The sequence below is a fragment of the Hippopotamus amphibius genome, chromosome 3 (genome assembly GCF_030028045.1).
Source record: "Hippopotamus amphibius kiboko isolate mHipAmp2 chromosome 3, mHipAmp2.hap2, whole genome shotgun sequence".
NCBI classification, from domain to species: Eukaryota; Metazoa; Chordata; class Mammalia; order Artiodactyla; family Hippopotamidae; genus Hippopotamus; species Hippopotamus amphibius.
Genome location: NC_080188.1, coordinates 184,931,087 through 184,949,498, shown reverse-complemented (window position 1 = coordinate 184,949,498; position 18,412 = coordinate 184,931,087). Strand labels below are relative to the sequence as shown.

The 18,412-nt window shown below is 38.0% G+C and overlaps 1 protein-coding gene across 1 annotated transcript in view; it reads right to left on the bottom strand.

The window, feature by feature from the left end:
- USH2A (usherin) overlaps positions 1-18,412 on the bottom strand; it is a 758,076-nt gene that overhangs the window by 389,586 nt on the left and 350,078 nt on the right. The window contains exon 32 of the mRNA XM_057727708.1: positions 16,782-16,943. Within this exon, the coding sequence (XP_057583691.1) occupies positions 16,782-16,943 (162 nt within the window). The remainder of the gene's footprint in view (positions 1-16,781; positions 16,944-18,412) is intronic.

The window sequence follows — 18,412 nt, the reverse complement described above, 5'->3', positions numbered from 1 at the left end:
TATATAGCCATTAGGTTTAAACTAGCTAACTGAAATCAAAGTTAAGACAATTTATAACTGAGAACTTAAAGGTTTTGTGAAGTTCACCACTGTCTTCAGCAATTCTTTTAGCACCAGAAAAAAGCAGGTGACATTTAAAAATATATACGCTGAATATATACAAGTGAATGGACACAGGGCATCTAAGCTATTTAGACTTGAGCTACAAAACTGATACTAAGGGTGTGATACATTGCTAATGGTACCAGAAGGGCTCTGAGATGTCCTATGCAGATGATAAAATTAAAAAATGAATGCCCTTCCTTCAATACAAAAAAGGTAGAAAAATATTCTAAAAATTCATTTCTTATTTTGGAAAAAAAAAATCCATGCATTGATAGATTTGAGGGTCTCAAAAATGGGAGGAAATAGATCAACAAAATAGAGACTCAATTTTAACGAAACAGAATTTCAGAGAAATTCTCAAAAGGAGGAACATAGGTAGGCAGCAGAGCGGAGTGATTTCCAAGGAGACAGACATATTATTAACTGTATTCACACCAAAATTAGTGGCAGTAAGATTTTAATATTTGTAAATACAATAAATTTTTGAGCCAAATTTTAGAATTAGAGAGTTGACATAGGGATAGTGCTCCAGCTCATAGTGATTTCCCCTAGAGCTGTATTGTTTCTTCTCTTCTTCTAGTACCCACAGCCTGCCCCTTTTGTCCCAAAGTTGGCCATAGGAAGATGGACCAACCAGCATCCTTCCCTCAGTATTTTTCAACCTGATTGGGGAATTCTTCCAGGCAGTAGGGTATGAGTTCAGAGCTGCTGCTGACTATGTTATCAAGTCCATGGAGAGCACCCACAGTTACAACAGGGAAAGAATCCCACTCCAGAAAGAAACAAAAATGAAATAGCTGGATTTCTATCATTTGCAACAGAAAGACTCAGGACTCAAGTATATATTTACTTTGTCAAACCAAGAATGAATAATAATCACCGGTTTTGAAGCAGTCAAACATTTGCCATGGATAAAATCAAATATATTGTAAAAGGCATTTCTTTCCAATTTAAGATAGCTATCAAGCACTTAGGAGAATGCATATAAGCATTTTTTTTCCCAATTTCATCACTGAGTCATTCTTTTACAAAGAGAAGTAACCTAAGCTTTCCTGGGCATTAATTTTTGTATCTGTGATACAAAGATACAATTTTGAAAGTACAGTAATTTATAAAAATATTAAGGGAATTTTATCCTTTAGGGAACCAAAGTATTCATATAGACGGTGGAAAATATTGACAAAAGTAATATATGAGGAAAGAGTACTTTGAATTTAATTTCTACCTCTTTTTTCTTATTATATATTCAATACAACTAAATTCCCCTAATATCCCTGATGTCTGTGTATTGGGTACTTTTTTAGAGCATTTACAGCTTTAGAGTTTTTAATCCCTTCCTGCCTTTCTTTTTAGCGAAAGGGCACCCTAATAATCTGAGAATGCAGAGTCTGTTAATAGTGGTATTCTCCCACAGTTTGTTGAATTTTCTAAATCGGATAGAAAGACAAAGACTCTAAAGCTTATCCAGATGTGGTTTTATAATGATGTCACTAGGCTTTATTCCATAATCAAGGCCCCTAAAAATATACAGTTTTAGCCTTTGTATCAGCAACAAGGTTAATGGAAATATGCACCAAGGGTAAATACTTTAGCAGATTGTGTCATCAGGAAATATTTAAACACCATTTAAAAGGATTTAAAATAAGTAGATTTCATTTTACACTGACTAATGCACAGAAATATAATACAATAGAGCTGTTAACAAATAAACCTCATGCTTTTCTCTCCTCTTCTCCTCATCCTCTACCATCTGCATCGTTAAGTCCAATTAGCTCTGTGTCTAAAGTTCTAAATTACAAGTTCCTTCGCCTACTGAATGGAGACAATGTTTGCATAGATTCAGCTGTGACTATTTCAGAGTAAAGTCATATTTCAATCGTTTACTTTCTTACACGGATTAACTCATGTTGTATCATTACTTCAACGGGTCTCCACTGCTCAGAACAGAGTTTAAATGTCTCAATATCCCTACAGCACCTTTGACGATCTGCCTTCCACCTTGCCTCTCACAACTCCTGATCACTTACCCAGGGTGCTCAGTTATGGTAAGCTGTGTGCTATGTAATTTTCATGAGATGCACATTCACAACTCTGTGCAGTTAACTATTCCACTCTGGTTCTTAGGTCTGCCTGTGCTTCAGCTCTGAAATACTACTCTGAAGCCTGCAAAAATTCACCTCCTCTGTGATACTTAATCTTCTTGATGAATTACCTCTTTCTTTGTTCTCACACCTGTTACAGAAAATACCACAGAGTGGACAGCTTCATGTTTAGTGGTATATGTTTCCATCCAAGCAACTGAAATGGGAATGCTTTGAGGGAAAGATGAAAATATCTTCATCACCTATGTAACGTCTAACCTCCAATATAGCAGCGTGTACACAGTAGATGCTCAACTATTATTTCCTGAATTAAACTGAATATGCAGTTTAGAGACATGCCTGCAGGGGATGTTTGGTATTAAGAGTCTTTATTATGATTTAACAATACCTGTACGATTTCTACAACTAAAAGCACGGGTTCATCGATCGTTTACTATTTCCACAGGAGCTGTGAGCACTAACCATTTTTTGCATATATTATCACATGTAATTCACACACTAAGTCTCTGAAGTAGGTACTGTTATTTCCATTTCACCAGGAAAGCAAGGCTCAGCAAAGTCACACCTGCATGATTCTGCCTGTGAACTTTGCGGTAGGAAGACTTCTAAGGATGACTCCCAGTGACTCTCACCCTTGTAGGAATTCCTCCACTTTGAGTGTGGGTGGAAGCTGTGAATGTGACGTGATATCCCTCCCATGATTCTTACCTTAAATGCAAAAAAGAGATGACCCTGGCATGCCCGATTTCATTATGAGCTCCTTTTAAAATTAGAGTTGCCTCCAGCTGGTAGTGGAAGAAGTCAGAGAGATTCAAAGCATGGAAGGGATTTGATGCAAGAGAAGACCTGCATTACTGAGATGGAGGGAGCCGTGTAAGCCACGGCCTCTACAAGTTAAAGGCAGCCTCAGGCTGACAGCCAGCAAGGAAACAGCAACATCATCTCTACCACTGCAAGGAACCCAATTTTGTCAACAACCTGAATGAGCCTAGAAGCAAATTCTTTCCCCAAGACTCCAGAAGAGCGCCCGAGCTGCCCAACTCCTTGATCATGGTGCCCTGTGAGGCCCTAATGAGGAAGCCAACTTAACCCTTCCGCAAACTTACTTATAGACCAAGTGAGTTTCGTCTTAGGCTGTCTACTGAATGTTCCTGCCAGTTAGGTGCAGCTTTGAGACTGAGTTATAGCCATTAGAATGTGGGCTGAAGTGGAATGTGTCACTCCCAGGCCTGGCCCACAAAAATCTCCAACTTAGTATCCTTCATTCTCTTTCCTCACCTGCTACAGCAATGGAGAGAACTCCAGTGGCACCCTGGGAGTGTGTTAAAGACAGCAGAGCCTTCTCCCTGTGTCCCCGAATGTGTAGAGAGAGGAAGACGCTCTAGCAACCGAACTCTTTGGCTGGTAAGTGAACAAGAAATAAACTTCTATTGATTGTGTTTCTGCTATTAGAAACTAACATGAGAGTGTGTGTGTGTTTACATTATCTAGGGTGAGCCTAGCTAATATAGAGATGGTTTATCAGATCTAAGACCTCAAGGAGAACAATCCAGACACATCAAGACCTGGAAGAAGAGAATTCCAATCAGAGTAAACAGCAAATTCAAAGGTCTGGAAATAGGAAGGCTTGTTGTATTTAAACAAACAAACATAAACAGAAAGAAAATCAATGTAGCACTACAGGAGAAAATGGTAGTGGGAGAACGACATGAGATGAGGCTAAGAAAGTAGATGAGAGCCAGATAAGTGCTGTGATCCAAGAGAAGGACTTAGATTTTATTTTAAGATTGGTTGTGAGAGATGGAAGGAATCCAAGATTCAATCCAGGTCTTTGTTTCTGGCAAAAGGGTGAGGAGCATTATTGACAGTAACACTGATGCTAATAGTGTCTATGTTCTCAGCAGTGGTTCTGAGATGGCAAACTCAGGCAAGGGAGTGCATTGTATGGCAGGTGGTAGATGCAGTAAATTCAGTTGTAGGGAGTTGGAGTAAAATACCTGGAGCAGGAGGGTCCAATACGCAGACCGAAAAAAATGTTCATGGCTTAGGAAAAATTTCTGAATTGGAGATGAGGACCGAGTCATCGCAGGGATACTGTGTGAAGTGTTCCAAGAAGAACCCTGAGATAAACCAACACCTGCGGGTGGAAGGAAAACAAGAGGCTAACACACCAGAGCTTGAGCAACAACAGGGAAATCAAGAGGATGGGTGTCACAGACACCAGTAGAAGAAAGTTCTGGGATGGAAAAATTATTCAAATGATCCAGTCCAAGTGTGATGAACTGTGTGGCCTTCACGTTGGCCCTGAATTGGCTCTACAAGAACTTTGATAGCCCAGCGGGAATTGTTTCAATTGAGTGGTGAAGTTGTTATGGAGCCAATGGAGGGGGAGTGGGTTGAACTTTATGCACCGAAAAGATACGTTCAAGTCCTAACCCCTGTACCTGTGAACGTGGCCTTGTTTGGAAATAAGGTCTTTGCAGATGTGATCAAGTTAAGAGGATGTCATACTGGATTAAGGTGGGCTCTAAATCCAACATAGTGTCTTTATAGGATGAGAGAAATCTGGACACAGGGAGGCACCATGGGATGAGAGAGGCGCAGACTGGAGCGATGCAGTAGCAAGCCATGGAATGCCACCAATTAGCCATGGAATGCTACCAAGTAGCCACAGAATGCCAATGATTAACCATGGAATGCCCACCAATTGCAATGACCACCAAAAGCTGGCATAGGTAAGGAAGGACCTTCCCCTAGAGTTTTCAAAGGGAGCAGAGCCCTGCTGACACCTTGATTTAGGACTTCTAGCCTCCAGACCATGAGAGAATAAACTTCTGTGGTTTTAGGCATCTGATTTGTGGTATTTTGTGATGGTAGCTCTAGGAAATTACAGGGGTTAGGAGTCAAAGAAAGTGAGACAGTGGAGGAAGGGAATGCTACTATGAAGATGAGAAAGGCAAGGCTGGGACCATAAAAGGGAGATGAAACTGAGAGACATGTCTTTTCCATGTTTGTCTTTTCTTCCCTTCACACGTCGAAGACTTGTGTCTATCAAATGCTGAAGGAAGGAGCTAGTACAGGAGGAGAGAGAAAGACACAGGAAAAGTAAGACTAACTGATGGAGAGGACCTCACCAAGGTAGGAGAAGATGATTCAGGGGGGACTAGTCCTTGGCAGGGGAATGAATACTGCTTCTCTGTTTCCTAAGAAAAATAGGGAAATACTGGTTCTGATGTAGGAAAAGTTCCACGGCAGCAAACTGAGGAATCCTATCCAAGAGCTTCAATTTGAGGTGAAAAGTAGTCATCTGTGAGATTCAGGGAGGTCAGAGCTTGAAGAACTGTGGACAATGACTGGCAAGTGTGAGATAAAACACTAGGGGAATAAAGAAAGATTGAGAGCCAGTATTTATAGAAGCCAACTGGAGACTGGAGAACACTAGACATCAGCATGGCACCCATCTGTATGCTGATCAAATTCTCTTTGGCAGAGCTCAGGAGCCCCGGGTGCGGGTGTCAAAAACACAGACACATATATTGATCCAGATTTGGTGAGTTTTCACTTGAATATATTGGAATAATAACGGGGCAAAAAAGTTGAGAGAACTGAAAAGAATTCAAGTTCTTTACTCTGGAGCTACCTTAGAAGGAAAAGAAAGATGCGGTCTAATAAAGCAAAGAGGTGGAGGGGTGAAGAAACTGAGAGTTTCAAAGCAGAACACAAATACCTTTTGTGTGAGTAAATGAGTGAAAGAGCTGGAAAATGGTTGTTTGTTGTTGGAATGTGGAATATTTGAACTTAATGTGTTAGACATGGAGCATTTCTAAATGATGGCAACTCCAGAGTACCAAAATGAAAGCAAGCAAATTAAGAGCACAGTCAAGTTTTCTATAGATGAGAAGGTAAAGGGTCTGAGTGGCTGAGCTGCCAAAGGAGTGTTCCCATGATGGTTGAAACAACACCGGGTGCTGGCAGATTTGGGGTTTAGAAAGAAGAAGGGGCAAAATCCAAGTGCTCAAGTCTTTACTGAATCAGGGAACTGGGGTAAGGTGCTGGTAAAGATGAACCAAATAAAGAAAATAACTTCTACAGACAAAGTGCATGGGTCTCACAGATCAATGAGTATTAAAGGAAGGCAGAAAAAATCTGGGATGATGTTTGGTAGAAGAGAAGTGGAGGATACCGACCCTGCCCCCTTGATGTCTGCATTACATGGGACATCTGAGACTGATTCACAACTACTTACAATGGCTGAAGAAGAAATTGCTAGCTTTAGGGAAGACTCGGTTTTCAAATAGATATAAAAAATGTAACATGAAGAGTATGAAGCCTTCTCTAACCACTTCCCACTGAAATATAAGCTCCACGAGGGCAGGGCTTTTGCATCTTTTGTTATCCATAGGGCCCTCAAAGTTTAGAAAAGTATCAAGTGTTTACATAGTGTCTATAGAGTAATATTCATCATAATATTCATTATTATTCAATAATATTCATTGACTGAATGAACCAGTCCAGATAAAGTTCATCACCTCCTTTCTAAGCAATTTTTATTACTGTCATAGGATATATCAGTTTTTAAACTGATTTTGAAGAGATGCCTTATATTTTCTAATATTTGTTAGGGTTTTGTGGGGAGTTTTATAATGCCACTCATCAGAGCATCAAATACATAGAGTAGAATTATATGATGAACTGTGTACCGTCAAAATTTATATGTTGAAATCCTAGCCCCCAGTACCTGAAAATATCACCATATTTGGAAATAAGGTCAGATTGTCATACTGAGTGAAGTCAGACAGAGAAAGAGAAATATCGTATGATATTGCTTATATATGGATCTAAAAAAAAATGATACAAATGAACTTATTTACAAAACAGAAACAGACTCACACACTTAGAGAATGAATTTATGATTACCAACTGGGGTGGTGGAAGGAGATGGGAGGGATAGTTAGGGAGTTTGGGATTGACATATACACACTGCTATATTTAAAACAGATAACCAACACGGACCTACTGTATAGCACAGGGAACTCTGCTCAATATTCTGTGACAACCTAATTGGGAAAAGAATTTGAAAAAGAATATATACATGTATATGTAGACCTGAATCACTTTGCTGTATACCTGAAACTAACACAACATTGTTAATCAACTATATTCCAATATAAAAGTTAGAAAAAAAGGATGAAGTCATCAGGGTGAGCCCTAAACCAATATGACTTGTGTTCTTATAAAAAGGGGAAATCTGCACACAGGCAGCACACAAGGAGAATGGCATGTGAAGATGAAGGCAGAGATCCAGGAAATGCTTCTACAAGTCACAGAACACCAAAGATTGCCAGCAAACCGCCGGAAGCTAGGGAAGAGTCATGAAACAGATCCTCCCTTACAGCCCTCAGAAGGCACCAGCCCCGCCAACACATTGATCTGGGACTTCTGGTCTCTAGAACTGTGAGGCAATCAATTTCTGTTGTTTAATCCGCCCAGCCATACTCCGTTATGGCAGCCCTAGAAAACTTACACAAGTGGTTTAACCAAAAAAAGAATTCGCTACATATTGGATAATTAAATGAAAAATTCTATGAAGCTACAGGAACAGCCTACCTCATTAAAACTGTTTACCACATTTAGCATATTAATTACTTCTGAATTATGCATCGGTGTTTGTTGTCATTTACTTTAAAATATTAATTTACTGATTCTCAGTGTTTCTTCAATTTAATTCAGTTCATTTCAACTCAATTCAATAAGAGATTATTAGATGCCAATTGGGTCCTTATTCCTAGGGTACCTACTATAGAGATTACGAAAATAAACAATATGATAACTACTCAATGTACCTATACTCTTGCTTGGAATCAAGATTTATTTGCCTTTCACATAAGTTAACATTGCAAGACAGAATGTATTCAAGTGACAAATTTGTAGGAAAATGATATGAAAGAATCTGTGAATCAAAGGAAGATGTGGGACTTGAGTTAGATCATCAAATATGAGTAACATTTTAATGAGGTTAGATAGTGCTAAAGGTATGGAGAACACCACATTTGATACTGGCTAGAAGGCAATGAGTTCGGTGATCAACCTGATTACATATGAAAGTAAAGGCTAGGGAGAATTAAAAGATAAGTAAAGTATTGATAGGTGAATGCAATCCGATTCCTGACATATCCAACCTTTGTACCAATTTTATTATATATATATTAAAATTGGGAAAATACTACAAAAACTCAGATAATATACAACTGTAGTAAATTTAAAAGATAAAAAGACCTCTTCAAAAAAAGGAAAGAAAACACTAGACTCCCATTACTGGGAGATGACTACTGTTAAGACTTTGGTGTGTATTCCCAGACACACATACTCATATATGTATGTATATACATCCATGGATATATATACATGTACACATGCACTTATTTTACTAAAATAGACTCATATTATATACTGTTAAAATGTCTGTTTTTAATGCATTTCCACATTATTAAACATTCTTCTACAGCATCTTAAGCTGGATGACCACACAATAGTCCACTAGTGGACATTTAGGAGGTTTTTGCTGGTGTACACAGGCCAGTGGTTTCATGTGCTAAGTTCTAATTTCATAGATGGAGCTTTTCTATAGTTATTTCCCAGTTTTTGTCTTGGAGAAGGAGGTAGATGTTTCATTTTAAACATATTCCAATGGCTTTCTGGAAGATAGGACTGTAACAGCTGACACTGTCATAGCAACAGCCTGGAGGTCAGAGGGTTCCGGATATATGTGCAGGAATGCAGAAGATTGTCCCCCTGATTGACTCTCCCTCCTACATTCTCCAAAAGAACCCAGTGACGAAAGAGAACACACTGTCAGATTCCACTCGTATTAAGTACAAATTGGAAAACAAATCTATGCTAAACAATCAGGAAAGCAGTCGCCTGAGTCAGGAGATAAGACTTGAGGGCAAAAATGGGGGGCTTCTAGGTGCCGATAATGTTCTGTGTCTTAATTTGGGTGCTAGTTCCATGGATACGTTCAGTTTGAGAATGAATATTCTCGAGCTGTATACTTAAGATATGTTTTTGGTGTGAATTTATCATTCAATTAATAAGCTTTAAGAAACACATTTAAAATAATGGCAGTTCTTAATACTCAAAATAGCAGACAGGCTCTATTTGTAAAGCTCTCAATGGAATAAAACATCACCTTTTTCAGGATTTAACTTCACTACTTTTCTAACTGGACCGATTCCCACTATTCCTCTGAAATCCCTTCAAATAGAGAGAACTTTCTTACCATTTAAGAGTGTAATCTTCATCAAGTAGGTTAACAGTTCACAGGTAACATTTGAGTACAGATCTTAAAATATAAATGTAAACGTATTTAATTTCTTCACATACGCATGCACTGGAGAAGCATCTTAAAGTAAGAGTGACACTCTGGTTGTATTGTTTATAACCACAACTCATATTTAAACATTCTGTTCAAGTTATTTCATTTCACTTGACGCTTTGTTACTAAGTGAACAGGGCTTTTTAAAGTAAAGCATCCATTGTTCCTTAACCCAAGGATCTGGGATGTTGCTAAACCTAAAGCAACTCTTCAGGCATCTTTGATCACAGAGTCAGCAGCTTAGTAACTTGGCCTCTAAAGGCTTTCCTTCATTATTTGGACTTTTCCCCTTGTATCCTCAAGGTTTCTTAGACTTTGTATAATTTAACACTGTATGTCAGTGACATCAAAAGGGCATAAAGAATGACTTAGTTTGTAATAGGGAGGCACCATCACTCATAGATGAGATCACTGCCTTACCTGAAAACCCTCACATGCTGTCTTAACACTCTGCTTGATGGGTTAGAACACAAGCATGTTAACAGTATTCCCCTCAGTAACATTACTTTACATAAGAGGAGTAATTTAGAATCTCTGCACTGTGGTATTCAAAAATGCAAAATGAAAGAAAATATCAAGGTTAAAGTGAAGTTTTATTTTGCTAAGAAAAGATGTTTCGTAAGCCATCAGTGTGAATGAATATAATTTAGCTCAAATTTGTAGAGTGTTGATAAGGTTTCTTATAATGCTTGGTTAGAAGTACCTAACCTTTAAATGCTTTTTATTGTGCCATAAGCAATACAGCTTCTTCTACCATAAATGTCTCATCGTAAGACTTAAGTGTTGGAAGGTTCAAGATGAATATTTCTGTTTTGCTGCTTATACATGGTTCTTTTTGACCTTGGCAAATAAGACAAAAAAAAAAAGTCTTAGCACTTTTAGTGGTTAAAGATATAAATACTGTCTATCTGACTTTATCAGAAATTCATAGGCTTTCCCTCTCATTCTCTTCTCTGTGTCTCTCTCTGCCTCTGCCTCTGCCTCTGTCTCTCTGTCTGTCTCTCTCTCGTGCACACACACACATGCGCACACACACACACTCCTTAAATCGCTGCTATTATCCTTGTCTTACTTTCTCAGTCTCAGTGATAGAGGCTCAGGTCCTAATGGTGATGGGAAGATATCATCTCTTGTGCTAGAAATATTCAATCATAAGACTACTACAGATTTCTGAGATGATACACTTGAAAATATTCATGTTTCAAGTTTTGATGTCAGATATAATTCTTTATGGAGTCCCTATTGAACTTTCTGGCTTGGAAATTCTAGTATTTGTAAGCAGCAATGGTTTAGGTTGGGTTAACTAAGAACCGTTTACCTAGGAAGAACAGAACTGTCCCAAGGGATCCTTATTCTTTCTTCACTGGTCAGCACAGCTCACATAAACCTCCTTGTCTTGCTCGCAGTATACCTCTCCCGGTTACCACCATCTTGCTATCCTTGTTTCCAAAAACTTTGTAGGCTTCTGTGAACCATCTCACAAACTTCTTAAAGATTGCCAGTTTCTAGTAGGGCGCTCATTTAAAATGAAAATGATCTGGATGGCTACAGTTTGGATGGCCATCATCAATCAGGAAGCTATCTAGCCTGAACTTTGAAACAATCCGGGCATGTTGTGAACAGCCTCACAAAAGGTTTCTTTTTCTCTCCCTCTTCATGAACATACGGTATACACACATCTTAAGCGGCCCCACAATACCTCTGTCAGTGATATCAACATAGGTCCCTCAATCTTTCAATAATGTTTTTAATCATAAGCTTTAAAGCACAATTGTTTTTACCTTGAAATTCTTAAAAATCTGTTATGAGACAGAAATAAGAGATTAATGGAGATCTTGCAAAAAAAGATAAATGGCACGACCAGAATTCCACAAAACTGGGAGAAGAATTAATTGAACCTATACTTTTGATAAATATTTATTTTTTGCAGAAGAAAAATGCATACTAGTTTAAGCTGTCATTATACTAACCTACATCCTATTTTTCATATTATTAGTAATACATAATGTGGTAGTTTATATTCAAAAATAAAACTAGAATGTATATACCTCATGTATTTATCCAGAAATACACCAAGGTTACTATGGTTACGAAAAATCCATTACCTTTGAATACAGAATGAAAAAGTTTGACTTAAAGTGTGTGCTATTTATTATAGCAAACATCAACAGCCTTCGGGAGGTTCTCTAACTGGATTCATTTTTCAGTGTCATAACTGACCCACCATTCTACTAGCTTATGGCCTATGCAAGGCAAAAAATTTGAACTGTATGCATTTTTAAATATATTTTGTACTAACTCAAGGTGCAGCACTGCCTTTGACTTTTAATGCTTCATATTTAAAGAAAGAAGGAAAACATTCCAGCCACCTAGATGCTAAGTGGCTTTTGAATTGAAATGCCTTCGCTTTGACCTGTATTCACCATGGCGGCAAGATCCACTTTTTTACGCATAACGGAAAAATGTTGGTTCTGTGTGGAAGCTTAAAAGGAAGCTACAAATAAAGGAGCGAGAAAAGAAAGGTTGACACCTTGAATATTTGGGAGAGGAAATTAAGCCAAGTTATTAAGGAAGGTTTTGATGGTGTAGAAGGCAAGGAATTGTAAAGAGTGCAGATGATTGAAACCAGGAAAAACAGGGTATGAAACATAGCTCTTAGAGAAGTTTCAAAATTAATCCCCACCCCTGTTAAATTCTGCTCAAGACTATGATCAGCTGAATCAAAGTAAAATATGAATTGCTAAGCATCATACAAAAAGTATGCAGAAAACTATTAAACATGCAAATGAAAATAATATTTTCAGCTTGTAAAATTATCAAAGATATAACGATATAACATTCCCTGCTGATGAATTTTTCTGGAAAACAAAGCAAAAGTGTATATGAAATATTCTGAAAAAGTTTGCTGCTTTGACTTACCTATTCCCCTTTTAGAGATCTAGGAAAGATTTATGAACAATAATATTTATCACAAAATATTTAAAATGAGATAAATTAGAAACTTTGGAATTTTTAAGTGCTTAAATGCATTATGGCACATTCATAAGATGGAATGCAACATTGTTAAAATATTTCAAAATATTTTTAGAAAAATCCTTTGTGCTCTGGGATATATTCATAATAAGGGAATATTCCTTATTAGGAATTCCAAATTAGACACTATAGCTCACTTTTGTTAAAATGAATAAAGTGCTAGAAGGAATTACATCAAATACTAAGAGTTTCTATCTGTAAGGTGGGATTATCAGGTATTAGATATCTGCATATTTTATATTATCTTCGCTAAGCATATGTTACTTTTATAACTAAAAAATGCTATAAATTATTTCTCCAATCCAGTAGACTACATCTTTCATTTCTCAGTCTCTCTATGAATTGACATTTCAGCACTGGAAAGATCCATTTCTAGAACAGACGTTCCATCCGCAAACTACTGAGCATGGAAATGATATTATGCTATAAATATCCTAACACAAAGGGAAACAATGAGTACCACTAGCATCATAGATACATTTTATGATGAAACATGGTGTGGATTTAAAGTGTCTATAGAAGCTAAAGCGAGACCCAATGGCTAGAGCAGTTTTTCTCCATCAGTTTTCTTTGGGCTGACTTCAAACAGCCAGATTCCCTTTCCCATTCTTCTTTTCTGTGATTCCTAGTAGATAGGTGAATTTCGAAGACATGAATGACCTAAATTTAGTCTATATCACAGATGCAAAATCTTGAAAGAGATCTAAAAGGTCACTTTATTTAACTTGCATATAATTAGAGAAACTCAAGAAAAGTGGGCATTCATCAGAAAACACTCACTTTTGGGTGCTGTTATGAACTGAATCATGTTCTCCAAAATTTACATGTTGAAGCCTTAACCCCTCAATGTGATCACCTTTGGAGATGGGGCTTTTTTTAATTCAATTTTTATTTTATGTTGGAGTATAGTTGATTTATGGAGATAAGCTTTTAAGGAGGTGATGAAGGTTAAAAGGGGGTTATAAGGATAGGGCCCTATAGTTCTGATGTCACCAGGTGGTGCACACAGAAGAAAGAGCATGTGAGGACACAGGGAGAAGGTGGCTGTCTGCAAGTCAAGGAGAGAGGCCCCAAGAGAAACCAAACCTGCCAACACACTGATCTTGGATTTCTAGCCTCCAGAACTGTAAGAAATAAATTTCCATTGTTTAAGCCATCCAGTCTGTGGTATTTGGTTACGGCAGCCCTAGAAGATTAACACAGGTGCTCTGGGGTGTGTTGCAAGCTTCCATCTCCCTTTCGGAGCTGTAAGGAATAATAAAATGTGTTCAATGAGTAGATTATGCAGAGATGAAAAGTGTGGACTTTGAGGCCAGACAGATCCAGATCTGAATCAGTTCTTACAACTACCAGCTAGGATTTCTTCACATCTCTGGGCCTCAGCTTTACTGGCATAACACTTGAATCATCATGTACAACTTTGAACCCCATCATAATGTTTTTGGTTTAGTTCCTCTCCTTAGTGACCATTACTGTATTCCTACTGTGCTTCGTATCTTCTGCCATTTGGAGATAAAAGCCAAAAGAAATATAGTTGCTTGTGAGATGACAAGAAGTAGGAAAAAGTGCTATGAGCCTTATCAGAGAAATAATCTTCAAAAATCTAAAGGATAAAAACCATTGAAGAAACCATTATCACTGTAGCTAGAGAAGATGGTTATGGACACTATAAAAACATTCCACTTTCTTTATATTATATTTGGGGCATCTATTATACTATGCTAAAATTTGCCATGATCTTTTAATGCAGATATTATAGTCACATGGGTTTGTTATGGATTTGTTAAGGATTCAAGACAACATAATACAGAATTAGTATCATTTTTAAGGCAGTATGAGAAAGCAGTGTGAATTCTGCCCTCCTCTCTTTCCCAATCTGCCCTCCTCTCTTTCCCAGTCTGTTCTTTTCCTGGCTTTGCAGGGTCACCTCATGTGGCATTCTGCAGATTTTGGAAATCCTCAAGGCCCACACTTTGAGACCCACCATCAGCCACACCATTTCCCTGTGGGCCAGGTCAGCATGTGCTTCTGCACAGGGAAGGGATCTTGGTTTATTTTTCTCTGGTTTCTACCTTTTTCTCCTCTCTTTTCCCGATTGCTTTTTCTTTCCCACCCTACTCCTACTCTCCACCATTTTTGGCGATCTTTTTTCTTTGTTCCCAGGAGTCCTCTGACTTCATTCCCTCACTTAATCAACACAGTTTGTTCTATCCCCTCTCTGTGATCAGTCCTGGAGATACAGTCATGGATAAGACAGCCATGGCCCCACCCTTTTGATGCCCGTGGTTTAGCAGGGCAAACTGACAAATAAACAAGTAGCCTTATTCAAGACAATGCAAACCAAAAAAGGGAGTCATAAAAGCACTCAGTGAGCACACAGGGGGCATACCTAACTCATACTTGAGGAGGCAGAGAAGGTAACTTGGAGAAAATGTCTATAATGGGCTTATGAGGTTTGCTTTCTCCATCACACGATAAATTTGGTTCTACAGAAGTAATTTGTGTAATAATGATTAATATATGGGTAAAGTTCATTCCATGATATGTTTTCTTTTCTTCTGAAATAATTTCTGTGGCCAGTAACTTTTAGTTAAACTAATGCCTTCAAGATACTCCTAGGGCAAGTGTAATCTATTTTTGGTTTATTTTTAGTATTTATTTTTAGTTGAGTTCTCTTTACTAAGCATACTTTACCAAGAACATGCTAGGTATTTTATCTATATTTCTAGTTCCCTTCAAAATTTTGAAAATTGCAGTTGTTTCCATTTTACAATTTCAGAAACTAAGTCTCCGAAGTTTAACTTGTTTTAAGACTGCGTTCCCTTCATCACAGTCAGAATGCTTGAGATGGAATCAAAGTCTACCTCTCACAGGCTGTGTGGCCTAGAGGTAGTTGCTTAACCTTTCTGTGCCTCAAATTCCTCATCTGTAAAGGTAATGATAATACCTACCTCACAGAATAAGTATTACAGAATTCTATCCAACCATGATGAATGAAATATAAAAGTAATAGTTCTTTGCTGTGAAGCCTCTCAGACTAGAGAGGATATAAAAAATACAAATTCAGAGAATGCAATTAAATGAATGCCATAGCCCTGTCCCAATATGCCCCATTCCTGCCTCTGTATATGTTCCCATGAAGTCAAGAGCACCAAGGGGGTAGGGTGGGGGGGCAATGTCTTGCTGATTCTCTGCTACAATCTTAGTACCTAGCATTACTGTGAATGAGTGAATACATAAATAATTAATCCTGTCTCTGACTCTCACCTGTTGTGACCTTTCATGAAGAATTTAATATCTCTAAGGCCTCAGTTTTTCATCAATCAATATTTGATTAATGATGGCTCACCTAATAGTCACATTCAGTATCTAAAATACCATAAAATACATAACCACTATAATTACCATTCAAATATGAACACAACTCAGACACCAGACAACATACATAATAAAGGCTTCTTGTGTTTCACAAGGTTTCCAACAATTCATTTTCTTAAGTGTCATGACACTTTATAATATGATCTAGGAAGATATACTATGTTTCTTCCCAAATGGTCTAAAATTCAGACCACAATGAGTCACACTTCTGAGTCCTAAGATTATTCCATGTTGATGAGGATTTTAAAGTGGTTAACTCATGTGCCAATGGCATTTGTTTGAAATGACACCATTGCCCCAGTTGAATTGACATGACATCAGTTGTGTTGAGATGACATCACTGCACTGCGAGCATGGCTGGGGACCACATTGGCTCCCAGCTTCAATCCTGTGATCAGCTGCAGGCAGAGGAGCTCTTTGTGTTGATACCTTTCCAAAGTCCCCTCTGCACATGCACAAAGGTATATTAGTAGTAGGATTCAGGTAAAGAGTAGGGGGATCTACGGTAGAGAACATACAGTAAGACAGCCTTGGGGGCGGTGGAAGGGAGCCAACGTGAGCCCTTTTCCATTTTTCCAGCTTTGGCTTCACTGCAAGTGTAATGTAACCACAAAGATCATGGGATTTTAGTGATTTAACAGGAGACAAAACTAAGTAACCTAACTTTTAAAACTGCACTCTCAGATAACTATAATTTATAATTATCCGAAATATATATATATTAGTTTGTCAGTATATATATTTTAATATAGACAGTAACTATTCACTGATACCTGTAGAAGTCTTACCTGTGACTGTGTGGTTCTCTCCACTGCCTGAATAGATTAGCTTCCCATCCATATACAAAGAGTACTGAGTTATAATACCATTCGCTTTTTTGGGTGGATTCCAGGAGAGTAACAAAGAATTGGGATGGGATTTGGCTACTGGTGGCTGAACCTCTTGTGGAGCTGTGGGGGAAAAAAATTTATAGAGTCTAATTTTAGTTTCCTTTTCTAATTCAAACTTTTCAGACCCAAACCAATAAATCATGGAATAAACCTGAAATCCCATGCATGGAAATGTTCCTGATTTTTGGGCAGCTTGTCAGTAATTGCTTTAGGGATAGTACTAAATACCTGTCTCACTTTATGAGAATCTGCATCAATGATGGATGGGGAGTATTTACACTAGTTCACTTGACTGACATTTGTGTTACTTCTCAAAAGTATTACTAACCCATAATTTCTATTTGGGGCTGTGCCTTTTAGAGCAAATTAGACAGAATCCCAACCCTTGAGGAGCTTTTGATCTAAGATGGGCAGTGCTAGGGAGAGCAGTTCATAACTGATATAAAAAACTTATATGTAGCCATAGAAATAGCCAGAAAATACAGAATTAAATTAATTACATATGAAAACTACATTGTATGTGATTTTTTTTTAAATAAAGGAGGTGTTCATTTTCTGTAATGATCAATGAACTGGAGTCACAGGAACTAAAAAAGCTTTTAGAAATTGATCCTAAACATACTTATTGTTCACTAAATTGGTAATAAATTGAAGGAAAAATTAGAAATTGGGGATTCCTGAAGTAATGGAAAGGAAATGGTGAACTGGATGGGTAGCAATCCCTCTGGGGTCGAGCTGTGAAGTAGGTTTGGAGGGTACCAGGCAGAACCTGGAGGGAGGATGTAGTGGATACAGAGAAAATAATGAGATATAGGATGATCTGTGCCATACTGGAGTTGGTGGAAGTAACTGGCAAAGGGAATAATGATAGTTGCCTCAGCAGAAGCAAAGACACACTAAGAAAAACAGTGCTAGTCTTGGTAGACCAGATGGAGCAAACATTGCAAAAAATACCGAAGGTACGTGACACACAGTGTAGTGCAGGTGAGAGGGTTGAGGTCAGGTTCAAGGCATGAGGAACAAGAGGTCACAAGAAGGATTTTACAAATTCTTCTCTTCTGTCCTTGTTTCATCAGATAGGCCATTGTCTTTCTCTTACACATCTTCTGTGTGAGTGGTACTTGCTTTAAGGATTTAAAAGAAGGAGGGGGGAAGAAGAGCAGTGGGGAAGCAGGGTGGATGGATACTGAAAAAGAGAGAGACTGGTGGATTCTTTCTCCCTAAAGATCAAGCTTTTAAATCTCCTGAATAACTTTACAGCTGGACAGTAAGAGAAATGTGTATTCCCTCTCATCCAGGAGAGAGAAATACGAAGTAACAACGCTTTAAATGTTCTGAGAGCTGTTATTTCTTGAAGAGATGCGTACTGATGCTGGAGCGAAGCTTTCACTTTGCAGTGCTAAAATATTTTTTCTTTCCCACTGCCTTCCTAAATGTATGCTTTCTGAAACATTAATTTATGCCAACAGTTTGTAAGTTCCAAGTACAACAAAAGTGAGACTTGAGTCGGAAGGAACTGGGCCGTGATT